The 15,398-nt window shown below is 39.4% G+C and overlaps 1 protein-coding gene across 1 annotated transcript in view; it reads right to left on the bottom strand.

Annotated features, from left to right (window-relative positions):
* The window catches only part of TOMM70 (translocase of outer mitochondrial membrane 70), a 44,819-nt gene extending 29,991 nt beyond the window's left edge, over positions 1–14,828 (bottom strand). Inside the window, exons 1-2 of the mRNA XM_060099813.1 lie at positions 14,293–14,828; positions 691–864 (exon numbers count right to left, since the gene is read on the bottom strand). Of these exons, the coding sequence (XP_059955796.1) occupies positions 691–864; positions 14,293–14,619 (501 nt within the window). The 5' untranslated portion in view covers positions 14,620–14,828. The remainder of the gene's footprint in view (positions 1–690; positions 865–14,292) is intronic.
* Between the last annotated feature and the right edge of the window lie 570 nt (positions 14,829–15,398).

A 15,398-nucleotide genomic window follows, 5' to 3' on the forward strand; every position in this document is an offset into this window, starting at 1 on the left:
GTCAGTGAGATACTGGAAAACAAACATGTTCATATATTATTATTAGAATAGGTATTGATACTATCTCTTTATATTTCCATTTCTAGAATTTTATTCTCCCAAAAGTATGCAAAAAAATACTTACAAAAATATTTACTGCAACACTGAATGCAATAGGGAAAATAGGAAGCGATTCAAATGTTCATCAACAGGGAGATGTTTTCCACTATACAACCATGTAACAGCTACTACATATAGCCTTTAAAAAGAATGAAATAGATCTGTGTGTGCTATGAGAAGCTGTACAAGATACAGTGGCAACTGAAAAAATATGCTGCAAACAATGTAATAGGAATTCATCTTTTGGTCTTTCCCCCCCAACGTATGCTACTATTACATGTATGGGGACAAAAGTTGAAGAAATAAACTCAAACTGTTGAAGAGGATGGGGTCACCAGAAACTTTAACTTTCTGTATTACCTAATTTCATAAAATCTGATATATACAACTTTGGATTGTGTGTGTGATGAGCAAAACTAAAATTTGTTCTTAAAAAGCTATGTAATTAAAGGATATAAAAACCAAACAAAAATCCTGTAATTTCAAAACAACTTCAAAAAGTTGATTAGATTTATTTGAGTGGCATTAACTGAAACATTATGCAAATAAAGAGAAACAAAACAAACAGAAAAACCAACCTAGGATACATACCAACTGCTCAAAGGCAGCAGCTCTGTTTTGATAAAACGTGGAAAGGTCAACATTCTTCTCTGTAGGGCACAAACTGATAGCCTCGGTATAGCACTGAATAGCTTGTTCATATTTTCCTGCTTTAAAATATTTGTTGCCTTTGTTCTTGGCTGCTTGGGCTCTATCAAGAGAGTTCTGAAATATGAGGAAACAATTATGAAAAACTTATCAATACTCAGTAATAGATTCGGATCACGGTGATTAAATGACACACTGAAGAAAAAATGGGAGGGCAGAATGGCTGTTCACAATGCAAGTCACTCATATAAATATCGTCATGGGATAGAGTGTTAGTAACAGGATTGCTTAGACAAAAGGTTTATATATTTTTAACTTGAAAAACACTTGGACTTCTCCCAAGAAAAGGCTGTAGTGCTTGAAAGTACCACTTTTCTGCCATTCCTACCAGCAAGAGATATGATAGCTGTGTTTAATTTTTGCCAGTCTAATGAGTATAAAACAGTGGTTCTCAATCAGGGATGATTTTCCCTCTAGGGTACCTTTCACAATGTCTGGAGACATTCTGATTATCACAGCTAGGGGTCAGGAGGAGGCGCGACTGGTATCTAGTAGGTAGAAACCAGGAATGCTGCTAATATTCTACAATGCACAGGACAACACCCACACACCACCACCTTGATCCAAAATGTCAACAGTGCCTAGGGTGAAAAACCCCAGCGTAACATAATTCTAGTTCACATATTATTGCAATTCACATTTTCCTCACTATCAGTGAATTTGAAAATCTGTTCATGTTTGTTTATTGGCCACTGGACTTTTTCATTCTGAAAACCACTTACTGACACGTATTGCTGTTTTTCTATTAGGCTGTTTGTCAACAGTGTAGAAGAGATACTAGAAACACTTTGCCATCTTCATTACAATTGTTATCCCAAATCTCTTGTTTGCTAATCAAATACATTTGGGGGACTCCTATCTTTGTCTCAGAATCTGCTTCCTAGAGGAGCCATCTCACATACTTGATGAGTTGGTAGTTAATACCCATTGAGGACAGTTGCAAAAGCTTCAGTCAGCGTTTGGGAAGCATCTTTGTAGACAAATCCAGTTATCTAGCTTCCAGCTACTAGGTCCAAGAGCTTCATGGCACATCTTCATCCCAAACTTTATTGTTTGTCAACATCATTCAACTTTAACAAATATGTGATTACGAAAGAACCCGTGTATCTCCAATAGGTAAGCACTGACAAAGTAAAAGCAGAAGTAGCTACCGCCCCAACTAACTTACAGGGAAGGCTATGCTGCTTGGGGCCCAGGGCATCTCAGTCACAAAGAGACGATGGGACAGCAACCTTCTGTATCTGCTCTTTTCTCCCTTCCTCTTGCTTCATTCTTCTTTGCTACCCTTCCCCCTCCATTTACCTTTGTCTCCCTTCTCCTTTAGTCTGAATGTAGCTATAATTTTTTGTTTTTCTTGTTTTTTGGTTTTTTTTATAGTGTGCAAAGAAGGATGTGTAGGAAACTTTAAGTTCAGAATGTAAAACAGCTAGTTTAAGCTAGCTAGTGTCAAGAAGAAACATGCTCATTTTAAAATAAGATGTGGGATGATGAAAGGAGCCAACTAGAACACAAACAGAGTAACAGATAAATATGAAATCTTCCACTTGTAAATAGCCTAATCACCTTCCAAAAACTTTGACAGTAAAAATCCTCAGCACAAAACATTCATACTAGAAAACAACTAGGACTCTCTCATGTAGTTGTGGATTCTAGTTGCTGGAAAACTGCACTTGAAGCAACCTCATCAGTCCTCCCACTCCACTAAGAGAAAGAGAAGTCAGACTGGAGTAGGGTTGTATCATTCAGAAGGAGTGAGGATCCCCTCCACCCAAGAGACAAGTGACAAGCATACCTTGCCTATCTTCCAAGAGACGATACTGTCAAGAATTGCTAACATAAAGGAAAATTAATACCATAAAAAAGAGGCACCTGATTCAAATAAAAAACTAGTATTTGAGAAAGCAGGATAAACAAAGCAAACAGAAAATTTAACATCAGAGGAATGAGGTTATCACAGTCATTTTTAAAAAGGCTGCTTCTAAAGAGCACCAATTAGACATCTTGAAAATTAAAAAGGATTATTACAATAAACTCAATGGATGGATTGTATATTAGAATGGGCATAACAGAGGAGCAAATTAACAAGTAGAAGGCAGAGCCAAGGAAATCTGCCAGAATGCAACAAGAACAGAGGACAGGGAGGTGAGAAGTTTGGAGGAAAAGTTAGATGATATGGAGTATAAATACCGAAGTTCCAACGTCTATCTATCTGAATTTTAGAAGGAAAGGCATAGAAAGGAGTGTTTTAAAAAAATATTAGAAAAATTTCTGGAGTTGAAAAAAAAGACACACATTTTTAGACATATCATGGTGAAATTTCACAGTAAAAATCCTTAAAGTTTTTAGGTAGAAAAAAACCAGATTACCTACAAAGAAAAAAAGAACCAAACTGGGGTCATATTGTCACCAACATTAGGTATTTAAAAACAATGAAGCAACAACTTTAAAGTCCTGAAGAAAGATTATCTTGAACTTAAAATCTTATACCTAGCTAAATTAGCATTTAAGGTTGAACACAAGAACAGAAACAGAGGTGTACAACTTCCTTACCACTAAAAATAAACCCCAAAGCAGTGGAGACGATCAATAAAACAAAAAGCAGGAAGGAGAGGGTAAAGGAACAAACAAAAAAGTGGAGTACATATGGCAGGAATCATTAAACATGTCAATAATAACAATAAATGTAAATAGGTTAAATCTCCCTATTATAAATAAACTACCTACCCACCTACCTACTTATTTATTTATTTATTTAGGCTGCATTGGGTCTTTGTTGCTGTGCGCAGGCTTTTCTCTGGTTGCGGCGAGCGGGGGCTACTCTTCACTGCAGTGCGCGGGCCTCTCACTGCAGTGGCTTCTCTTGTTGCAGAGCATGGGCTCTAGGCACACAGGCTCAGTAGTTGTGGCTCGTGGGCTTAGCTGCTCCACGGCATATGGGATCTTCCTGGACCAGGGCTCGAACCCACGTCCCCTACATTGGCAGGCGGATTCTCAACCATTTAGCCACCAGGGAAGCCCAAATAAACTATTTAAAATAAAAAATAACCACATGTTACCTATAAGGCATGACCTAAAACAAAATAACAGGTCAAAAAAAGAATGTAAAAGTTACAGAATGTAAAAAAGAATGTAAAAACGTTACAGAATGCAAATACTTGCAAAAATGAAGTCAGTATCAGACAAAAAGGCAGTAAAACAAAATACCATTCACATGCCTCACATGGAGCACTTCTGTGGTCAGTTTTTTTGATAAAAGATACAATCTACCAAGAAAACATCATTACCACAAACCTTTGTATGCCTAATAAAACTTCAAGATAGTGAAACAATTACTTTTGATGTTAAATACAAAAACAAGAAAAACATTATTTCAATTTCTTGTAAAAAGTTTACAATGTTTCTAAGTCATTGAGAACATAGCTAATACACAATCTAATATGCCAGGCACTGCTGATAGAGAAAATAATGTATCAAATGCCTGTGAGGAGTATGTTCCGCTACAAACATATTGAAAATCTATTTAGTATTTTTACTAAAGATTTGCAGATTAAATAAAAAGAACTTTCTTTGGACAGAGTAATGACCTTGTTTCATTAACACAAAGAGGCAATGAACTCTTTCCTGTCTACTGGAAGTTTAAGGCTACAGGATGTCACACAGAATACAAGGAGAAGCAGTCATGGTGAAGGCAGACAAGTTAAAAGAATACAGAAAACTGGATAGGTACACAAGGCTTCCTCTCCTTAGAAAGATGGATACTTCCAATTTTTATTCAGCAAGGTCTAAATCAACCTAAAACCAACCAAGAGAATCTTTCAATTACCCATTTCCCTCCATTCAGTCAAGTTTTACAATAGATTCCCTTTAAAAACTATTATAAATTCCTAGGGGCTTCCCTGATGGCACAGTGGTTAAGAATCCACCTGCCAATGCAGGAGACACGGGTTCGAGCCCTGGTCCGGAAAGATCCCACACGCCGTGGAGCAACTAAGCCCATGCGCCACAACTACTGAGCCTGTGCTCTAGAGCCCGTGTGCCACAACTACTGAGCCCACGCACCTAGAGCCCACGCTCTGTAACAAGAGAATACACTGCAATAAGCCCATGCACCGCAATGAAGAACAGACCCCACTCACCACATCTAGAGAAAGCCCGCGTGCAGCAACGAAGACCCAACGCAGCCAAAAATAAATAAATAAATAAAATAAAATTTTAAAAATTATTATAAATTCCTTATCACCTAAGGCCTAAACCAGAACCTGCTTTATTTCCTTTCCTTACTGTACTGGAAAAAAAAAAAAAAAAAAGATGCTATGACATTGAGTGAAAAAGGATCAAATTACATAGGCAAATCACCAAATTGCAAATTTTCTCCCACTGTCACTGCAGAGCGCTACCAAACCACGTTTGGGGAGAACAATATCTCAGTTAACCTCCCTATCACCTTCTGCTCATTGCACCCCCCCACTACAATACTTTCTGTCCAATGGCTTCCCTTCACTAACAAAAATGAAGAGAAAGAATGGCATTACAACAGGGACAGTACAGAAAAGCTAATTTTTTTGGCCCACTGGTAAAATTTAGGACAAAAAGCTACTTAGCACAATGCCAGCTTATCAGTCAACATCAGCATTCTGCTGTGTCAGGAATTAGACATTATTTTCACAAGCTTTGAGGCCAATACCAGGTAGAAATCAAAATAAATGCACTGGAGGAAAAAGTTTAAACTAGAAAATATACAACTACCAATTCTTTATAATATAAGGGGTTTTAATTCCAACTCTCAGGAATCCTTTGCACTGCTTTTCAGTCACTTTCTCCCCTACTCAGTCTACCTTCTCAAGTTATAATAAGAACTTTTAGAATTAAAGGTTGAAGTTGAAAAATAAGCCCAAAGACAATTTTGAAAGCATATTTTATAAATGAGAAATGAAGACATACAGCTCTAGAATGTAATGGGAACACCCTGAAATGCTATTATCTTTTCATGTGGTCTATTCTCATATCTAAAAGCTACTAAGGAGATTTAAAAGACTATCAGGACATTATGTTACTGGAAATCACTCTTGGTTTTGGTAATCTTTTTAAGGTTCCGAACATTCCATAATATTTTACAGTAAAATTCTGTGAAAATGCATCTTTCTCTTACTTTTCTTACAACAAATTAATTTCTGATTGATCTGAAAGATCTTCTTAAGTAAGCTGGACCATATCATTCCCTGCTTAAAACCATCCAGTAACTTCCCACTGCTATTGCCTATACATAAGCGTCCAAACTCCCGTTACTCCACTCCTGCCACTCCGGCTTCCCACATGTAACTTTGGTGGATTCAAAAAGTACTAATCTCTTCCTCAAAGAAAACAGTTTGAAAAGATTAGGTACTGAAAAGATTAGGTACTATGTATTCAATTTCCACAGGCATAAATTTAAACTCTGTGAATACTGGTAAGAATACAGACAAATTATAAAAAAGAAAAGACATTCACTTCTGCCGAGTATGTCACACAATCAAACTGTTATTTAAAACAATCTATTAGATAACTTAGCTTTTTTTCATCCAGGATTTGAATAAGTTTCATCTCATCATAATGAATAACTGTCCAGCAGAGTCAACTTCATGACTCCATGTGATTCTGCCAAGTGAATTCAAAAAATATGTGGAGCTGAAACTTGTACGGAATCCTGACATTAATGCATCAAGCAAAAATCAGTTGTCAAAATTACTTTTGAAAATTCTTCAGAAGAGTAACACACTGGAAATGCAAGGTAGGAGCTATTATTATCCCCATTTTACACAAAAAGCAACTGAAGCCCAGAGAGATCAAGAAGCTTGCCCAAGGCAAGATTCAAACAAGCAATCTGATTCCACATTGCCTAAACTTTACTTCTATACTGCATGGATTGTCATCCACACTTTATGAAGAATGAATATCATCAGAATCACATCCAGACTCACACTCTGGAACTGAAACAAAGGAAATAGTTCAGGTATTATATCTTGCTCACTACTGACCCCAGAGCAAAAGGACAGAGAATCATCAGCATAATTAGGTCTTTTTCTTTTTGCTAAGCAAGTGTAATTGATTTCATTTTAGTTAAAAGCACATTTGATGTGACTCCACTGTACAACGATCAACAGGATAGTCTTTATCCTGAAGGAACTCTAGAGACAGTGCAGGAAACAAGTGAACTGTCAGCCTCTCAAAAGAACTACCGCTGATCAAACACTGAAACCCCAATTCACATTAAGAAAATGTACATTATGTGATTAGAAACTTGTGTAGCTAATAACTAGAAAATTTTTAGTTCAAAGAGTAGCAACTGCATACACACACTTACATACAAACTATGTGGGTAAAACAAGGTTTAGGAACAAATAACTCAAGTAATAAATCTAAAAGGAAACAATGAGAAACATAGTAAATATGTCTTCTCTCTCTACAACAAACACTGCTGAAACTTGTCAAAGAGACAAAACTAGGAACCTGCCCTCCACCTCCTGCAGAGGCAAATCTACTATGGAGAACAAGTTACATTTAAACACCAAAGCAACAAAGTATTGATTCAATCCCCATAAATTTATTAGAATACAAAGTAAGAAAACAATCAGGGTTTGAATCATCAGTCAAGGTTACTTCAGTGAAGGTTACTTGGAACACTCTGCTCTGGAACCAAAATGACTAACAAACGACAGTCAGGAAAATACTCCAAGGAGGAAAAACAACGCCAAAAGGGTTATTCAGCACACAGACAGAGAAGAAATTCAGGAGACCAGAAAGGGAGCTCTAAAACAAGTCCTGCGATGGTAACATGACTATGTTACAGATGGCTTTCAATGACATGAATTTGGTAATTAGGAATCACTGTAAATTCTTAGCGAGTATTTATAAAATATTATTCTGACGATCACACACGTATAGTCACTAAAAGGAAAGGAGCTAGAATCAGGTACATTAATCCATGTGTAAGGAAATAAAATAGGTACAGTAATCTCCCCTTTATCTATAGGGGATACATTCGAAGACCCCCAGTGAATGCCTGAAATTGTGAATAGTACTGAAACCTATATATACATTTTTCCTATATATAAGTACCAAGGATAAAGTTTAATTTATACATTAGGCACTGTAAGAGATTCATAACAGTAACTAAAAATAAAATTGAACAATTATAACAATATACTGTAATAAAATTATGTGAATGTGGTCTCTTTCTCAAAATATCTTATTGTACAAATTTAATGCTTTTTCCATCTTAACTAAACACACACCGTGGCTGTAACTTTTGCAGTTTGAATGTGACAGCAAAACTAGCAGATTTCTCTTTCCTTCTTCACAGTTGAGAAATAGATTTATTCTTACCATAGATCTTAGCAACCTCACCATATGATTATTTTTCCTTTCCCTTTAAGTCAAGCACATTCACCTTTTCACTGAAAAGAAGCAGTTTAATGGCTTCTCTCTAGCATATCTGAATTGCCAGCATCACTACTCTTGTGCTTTGGGCTATTAAATAAGGGTTACTAGTACAAGAGTCAATCTGATAGCTACAAAGTGACTAACGGGCAGGATATGCTGGACAAAGGGATGATTCACATCCAGGGTAGGATCGAGTGGGACTGTGTGAATTTTCATAATGCTACTCAGAATGGCGCACAATTTAAAATTTATGAATTGTTTTTTTCTGGAATTTTCCATTTAATATTTTCAGACCACCGTTTACTGTGGGTAACTGAAACTACAGAAAGCTGAAACTGGCTAAGAGGGAACTACTATATTACTTATCACCATAATTACACATTTACATCCAGTTAAAATATACATGACGTGGTTCCATAATGTTTCTCTTAAATGGTTTTATTCCCTTAAACTTACCAAATTCCAAAGGCATATTTTAAAATTTGGATCCCAACTTTACAGAAGTAGCAATCAACTCTGGAACACTTACCTCATGAGAAACAATCTTTCAGTACTTAATTGACCAACTGTTACTTTTATAAGAATCAAATCTAGGATAAATGATACCTAAGATAATAAGAAAGTCCTTTCCCATATTACGTTCTGAAATTCAAAAATCTACAACCCCACCTACTAAACTGTAACACAGAGAACTCTTTACCTAAGAAGAAACTACTTGTAAGAATGCTGCTTCCAGGGCTTCCCAGGTGGCGCAGTGGTTTAGAATCCGCCTGCCAATGCAGGGGACACGTGTTCAAGCCCTGGTCCGGGAAGATCCCACATGCCGCAAAGCAACTAAGCCTGTGAACCACAACTGTTGAGCCTGCACTCTAGAGCCCGAGAGCCACAACTACTGAGCCCGCGTGCCGCAACTACTGAAGCTTGCTTGCCTAGAGCCCATGCTCCGCAACAAGAGAAGCCACTGCAATGAGAAGCCCGTGCACCACAACGAAGACCCAACGCAGCCAAAAATAAATAAAATAAATAAATTTATATTAAAAAAGAATGCTGCTTCTGCAGGATTATGGTTGTAGTTCATACAAAATCACGTGATTTATAAAAAGAATGCCTAAATGACGTTTACGACTGTTAAACCAATTTCTAGGATAAACTGGTAGAATACAAATGAAAAGCTGGTCTGAAAAAATATTCAGTTTGTGGGAATTTCTTTTAAATGTCAAATAATGAAGCTTCATCAGTTCATTCACTCAACACTTGCTATGTGCCAGGTTCTGAAAAACGGTGAGAAAGATAGGGCCAGTCCCAGCCTTCACAGAGTCAAGAGTTTAGTAGGAAAGACATGAGTAAGTGACTCTAGTACCATGTGGTAAGTGCTGTGGAAGAGAAAAATTCAGTGTTATGTAATCACATAACAGTATGCTTAGGTAGAAGAGTTTCAGAAAAGGTGACATGACATACATGTTGTGACTTGAAGGATGAGAAGGTAGGGGTACTGGGCATTGTTACAAAACATCCAAAGGCAAGAAACAAGAAGTGGCAAGAGATGAAGACAAGAGGTAAGCAGGATCAAGATCACAGAGGGTCTTAAATCATAATGAATTTGAACTTTACCTTGGTGAGCAATAAACAGACCACTTAACAGTTCTAAGCATGGGACTGTTAGGATTTACTCTAGTACTGACAAAATGGATTGGAGGAAGACACTAATGAGAGTATCAGTTATTCAGTCAAGAAATAGCAGTGGGAATGGAGGAGTAGTCAGATATTTAAGAAGTAGAATTTTCTGGACATGTTTCTAGATTGGATGTGGAGAACATGGAAAGAATAGAAAGTTTGGGATGATATCCAAGTTTCTGGCTTGGGAAACTAGTTAGATGACACACATTAAATGATAAGGAATAGTCTCAGGAGAAACAGGAGTCTGGTGTGAAACACTTGTAATGAGGTGAAGATTTCCTTTAAATCTGGGCCTTTTGAGAGGTCTGGGCTATAAACAAGAAATTAGGGGGCCATCAGTATATAAGTGTTAGGTGAAGCTTCTGGAGGGCAAGCAAGCATCCAGTGAAGGTATGGAATATAAGAATGCCTATGACAGAACCATGAAGGTCACCAAAAGAGGCAGAGAAAAGAGCCTGGAAAGGAGACTGAGAGGAATCAGCAAGGAGAGGTTATCAGGAAGTTTTAAGAAAGGCAAAGAAAATCAGGAGAACATTGTGTCTCAGAAGCTAAAGGAAAAAATATGAAATTAAGAGAAGACAATGCGAAATATTGCAAAGCATCAAGTAAGATAAAGACTGAAAGGTGTTCTCTAGACTTAATTATATAAGAATGTCACTAGTGACCCTGATTAAAAAAAAAAGATTAGAAAAAGATCATTGAGGGGGAAGAATTATTTCATTTCAACCATGACTGATAACAGCAGGTTACTCAGTTTTTGACCCCTTTATTAAAATGTTTAGGTACATCTCTCCCTTCCTATTCTAAAGGACTGACTTAGGTTAGTGGTTCCTAAACATTTCCTGTTGGGATAACTCCTGTGTAACATTGAAAAAACTTGAACACTAGAGTAACTGCTTTTTAAAATCATCAAATTAAAAACAATTGGATAAAACACTACTATAAAGTCAATAATAAATACATGCACATTAGAAAAAAAACCACAGGGACTTCCCTGGTGGCGCAGTGGTTAAGAATCTGCCTGCAAGGGGCTTCCCTGGTGGTGCAGTGGTTGAGAATCTGTCTGCCAATGCAGGGGACATGGGTTCAAGCCCTGGTCTGGGAAGATCCCACATGGCGTGGAGCAGCTAGCCCCGTGAGCCACAATTACTGAGCCTGCGCGTCTGGAGCCTGTGCTCCGCAACAAGAGAGGCCGCGATAATGAGAGGCCCGCGCACCGCGATGAGGAGTGGCCCGCACTTGCCGCAACTAGAGAAAGCCCTCGCACAGAAACGAAGACCCAACACAGCCATAAATAAATAAAAAAAAAAAAAAAAAAAAAAGAATCTGCCTGCCAATGCAGGTGACATGGGTTCGAGCCCTAGTCCAGGAAGATCCCACATGTCGTGGAGCAACTAAGCCCGTGTGCCACAACTACTGAGCTTGCACTCTAGAGCCCGTGTGCCACAGCTACTGAGCCCGTGTGCCACAACTACTGAAGCCCAGGTGCCTAGAACCTGTGCTCTGCAACAACAAAAGCCACCGCAGTGAAAAGCCCGCACACCACAACAAAGAGTGGGCCCTGCTCGCCGCAACTGGAGAGCCCACGCGCAGCAACTAAGACCCAATGCAGCCAAAAATAAATAAATGTATTAGAATAAAAAAATAGGTTGCTTGAAAAAAGAAATACCTAAGACATTTGTGCAACCAGATACCATGCTTGGTGTATATGTGGGCATGATGCTCCCCTGTGATAACTCTGGCCCAAAGACTGAGAAGTCCTGTGGATTAGATGATTGGCAAAGAACCTTACCAACTTTGAAAAATCTGTAATTCTCAAGTTTTCAAAATAAATTACTGAAGCAAAATGGCACATCATGGTAGATTTTATAATGGCCCAAAGTGGAATATGATTTAATACTTTACCTCTATCTCACACACTATCAACTGTGATTAGACGCCTTTCTCTGGTGAAATCCTAAAATCCCCATTAATTAAAAATATGAATTTTTGCTTTTGCTTTACAAGTATATGCTATCCCAGAAAAAAAAATAATTTGATATAGCCTGCTTGCACGTGAATATCTCAAACCCAATAGACAGAAGCCCTGTTATTTTATTAGTTCATTTTTACATTAAGGCAAACATAAGCCAACAGACAATAACCACTGATTTTCCACTTTATTCACTGATATTGAACCCTGAACTGACAATATTTGTCCATTCCTTCATTGCCTTAAAATTTACAGCTATTGCTCAGGTGGAGAAAGAATAGTCAGAGCATCAGGATTCTGCCAGTTTTTCCATCAGTTCAAACAAATGCTTTCTTGTTTACAAAACCCACTGAGGTTGACAATTTAAAGGTGCTATTCAAATATAAAGCAATTTCTCCAACCACTGATGACAATAAATTTCAATTTGTGGTCAGTTATATTTAGGTAATCTAATAATAACTCTGAGGACTAGACTATAAAAAAGACAAAAACAGTCTTTCAGTATTTATTGGTCACCATCAGCTAAAATACAAATTTCCATTAAAAAAATGGCAAAGACATTCTTACTGTTGCTTTACTAAAGTATCATCTAGTAACTCAAAGCAAGACTACAGGTACCACCCCACAAATTCCACAAGAACAGTATATGCAAGTGTTCTGCTCAATTTTATTTTGGGTCAAACGGAATCATTTTAAAGCAGTTCAAGTTATACAAAGAAGTCAATGTTAAAGTCTAATTTTTAGCGGCAGTCAGGTGAATTAAAAAATACGTTCTGATAAAACTACAATACACCATGAAATTTTAAAATTATCACAGTGTTGACCTAGACAATGCTGAAAAGCTGAAAATGGGATTTAAGGAAATCTAAAATCTGAAAGACAGTTTGCTGAATTCTATCACATACCAAAGAGGTGAGGTGGGGTAGTACTTGAAACTGCAATGAAATATCAAAACCTTGTTTCTTTTATAGAAATTATCTTTATTTTTGGTGACTATTATAGAACAGAGAACTTTTATGTATTTTTCATTCACCTACTATTCTTCTGTGACTAAAATAAGCAAATGAAATAGGAAACGACCAGAGAATTTCAGAAATATGAAAACAAGACAAATGATGACTAATTCAAAGAATCACCTTGATTACCACTCTCATTAATAGCACTCAGAATCACCAATTTTTAGGGCTGGAAGAAATATAAGAGATCCAATATTTTAATTCTCTTATTCTACAGGGATGACACTAACGTCGAAGAGATAAAATGACTTTCTCAAGGTAACCATGCTGGAGAGCCCAATATAAAGCACACTTCTCCTGGTTCTCACAGTCCATGGGTTCTTCCAGCATACTTGTACTGCATCTTTTCTGCATTTTCTTTTTAAAGCAGTATCTTACTCTCTCATTAGAAAGACTATTTGGCTCTCTCAGGGCCTAGCACAACGCCAGATATACAGGATGCACTAAACTAAGGTAGTTTGCTTCCACATCAGAACTTCCTTTAAAATTAATTTGACTACTTAGTAAAAACATGTCTTCAGTCTGAATAGTATAATGTGGAAATAACTTGCAAATGTATATAATTGGGAGTTTTTTGACCAAAGGTTACTGTGAACTCTGATTTACTCCGTAACCGCCATTGTACAATCTCAGACTCAGATAAAATCCTCCACCTCACGTTATCTCACCCCAGTATTGTTAAATGCAGCCAGGCCAATTCCCCCCACAGCTGTCAGCTACCAGAAGGATTTAATAGTTCAACAAAGCCATACAAAGCAGTTAATTCACCAGACACTCCGACGCTTGGCTTAACCCTATGTCAGGCTTGATCATGTAAATTTCCAGGTAAAATTTAAAAATGAATTTAAGATGCTTCTACCCCAAAAGTTTAAGAACTCATGCCCACAGATGAAATAAATGCCACTGAACACCATTTTACTCTTGTCAACCAACAGTCACTGTATTTACCTATCCCCAAACCTAAAATACTTCAAAAAAGGGGATTCGCTTGTTATTAAAAGATTATTACTAATTAAGTCCTAGGCCCTAGACATGACCAAGGCAATTCATATCACAACGTACCGATAGTTAAGGGAATTTGGCTCCTTCATTAGTTAGTTAAATACAATCATCATATTTGCAAATGTCCCCGTACCCACAACGCTAAGGATAAATGCTGTGTCACTGAGAGAAAGGCAAATATTTTTCTGAAACCAAAAGGAAGCTCTCAACGAATGTTGCTAACCTGTGCCCTCGGGCTACTCCATTCCCTATAAAGGCAGCCAGAACTGAGTTTCCCTAAACCCATGCGCTGCCTGTTGGCAGCTTCCGTCTGATGGGAAGCCCCCTGACGGGCATAACCCGTCAAGGAAACGCTGCACCCGCCGGGTTCTACCTCCAGGGCTCGGGGCTGCTTCTCACCATTTCCAGGTGAGTACCGGGGCCCTCGGGGTGTCCGCTGCCCGGGGCCGGACTGGCCCTGCCCTCCGGGGTCTTCCGTTCACTGTTGCGCTTCAGGCCGCTGGCGTCGCCTCGGCCCCCGGTCTCCCGGCGCCGCCGCTGCCGGCTCCACAGGTACATGGCACCCGCACCCAGCAGCAGGGGCGCCCCGACCGCCAGCGCCAGCTGCCATCGCGGCAGGCCCCCGGTGCCCGGGCCCGCAGTCGCACTGCCGCCGCCCACCCCACTCCCGGAGCCGGGAATAGCCGCTGCGACCACCGCCGCCTCCACAGGCTTAGAGGCGGCCATGACGAGTGTCCTCCGCCACCGCCTCCTTGCTGTTCACGGGCGCCACAGTCACCAGGCAGAGTGAGAAGAAAAACGGGAGGGAGGCAAGGACGGAAAGCAGTGAGAGAACAAGCACGCTAGGCAGCAAGAGCGGACGACAGAAAGAGGCCAGAGGTCACCGGAAGCCCAAGGCATGCCGGGCCAGACCTGGCCGTCGTCTTCCCTTCTCAACCAGGGAGGGAGGAATGGGAAGGGTGGAGGAGTGGTGAATCACTTCCGGGTCAAAGTAAACTGGGCGTGCGGTGAAAGTCCCAGGCATCCCTTTTTGTTTTCTTTCGTTCCGCTGCTGTTTGTGAGACTAGCTTCTGGGATCTTGGGCCTCGGGTGGTAGCCGATGCCGTTCCCTACGCGTTCAATAAAGAAGGGCAGAGGGCTCTCTGGTATAGCGAAGCGGAAGAGGGGCGCACATACGGCGGGTTTTTGGTGCTCGGGGGAGCAGAGGAAGAGGCTCTGAAACTGCGCTAAGAATGGGCGGGAGTAGCAGAAGAGTTGTGAAGATTATTGGCTGGCAGGAGTGGTGGGCGGGGCGTAGGCCGAGCTGCCTCATTTATTGGTGGAATTTGGACCCCTCGTTTTCTCGTTACTGCCACGTTGACGCTACTTAGAGCCCGGCGGTGTTAGGTCCGTTGTCTGTACCCGTGTCCTCGGAAACCAACGGATTGGAAGGACTTTTAAAAATATGGGAGGAAAGAGCCAAAAGCTGAAGATAGCTCGCTGTATCACCGACCTTATTAGCTCTA

The sequence above is a fragment of the Mesoplodon densirostris genome, chromosome 5 (assembly GCF_025265405.1).
Source record: "Mesoplodon densirostris isolate mMesDen1 chromosome 5, mMesDen1 primary haplotype, whole genome shotgun sequence".
NCBI classification, from domain to species: Eukaryota; Metazoa; Chordata; class Mammalia; order Artiodactyla; family Ziphiidae; genus Mesoplodon; species Mesoplodon densirostris.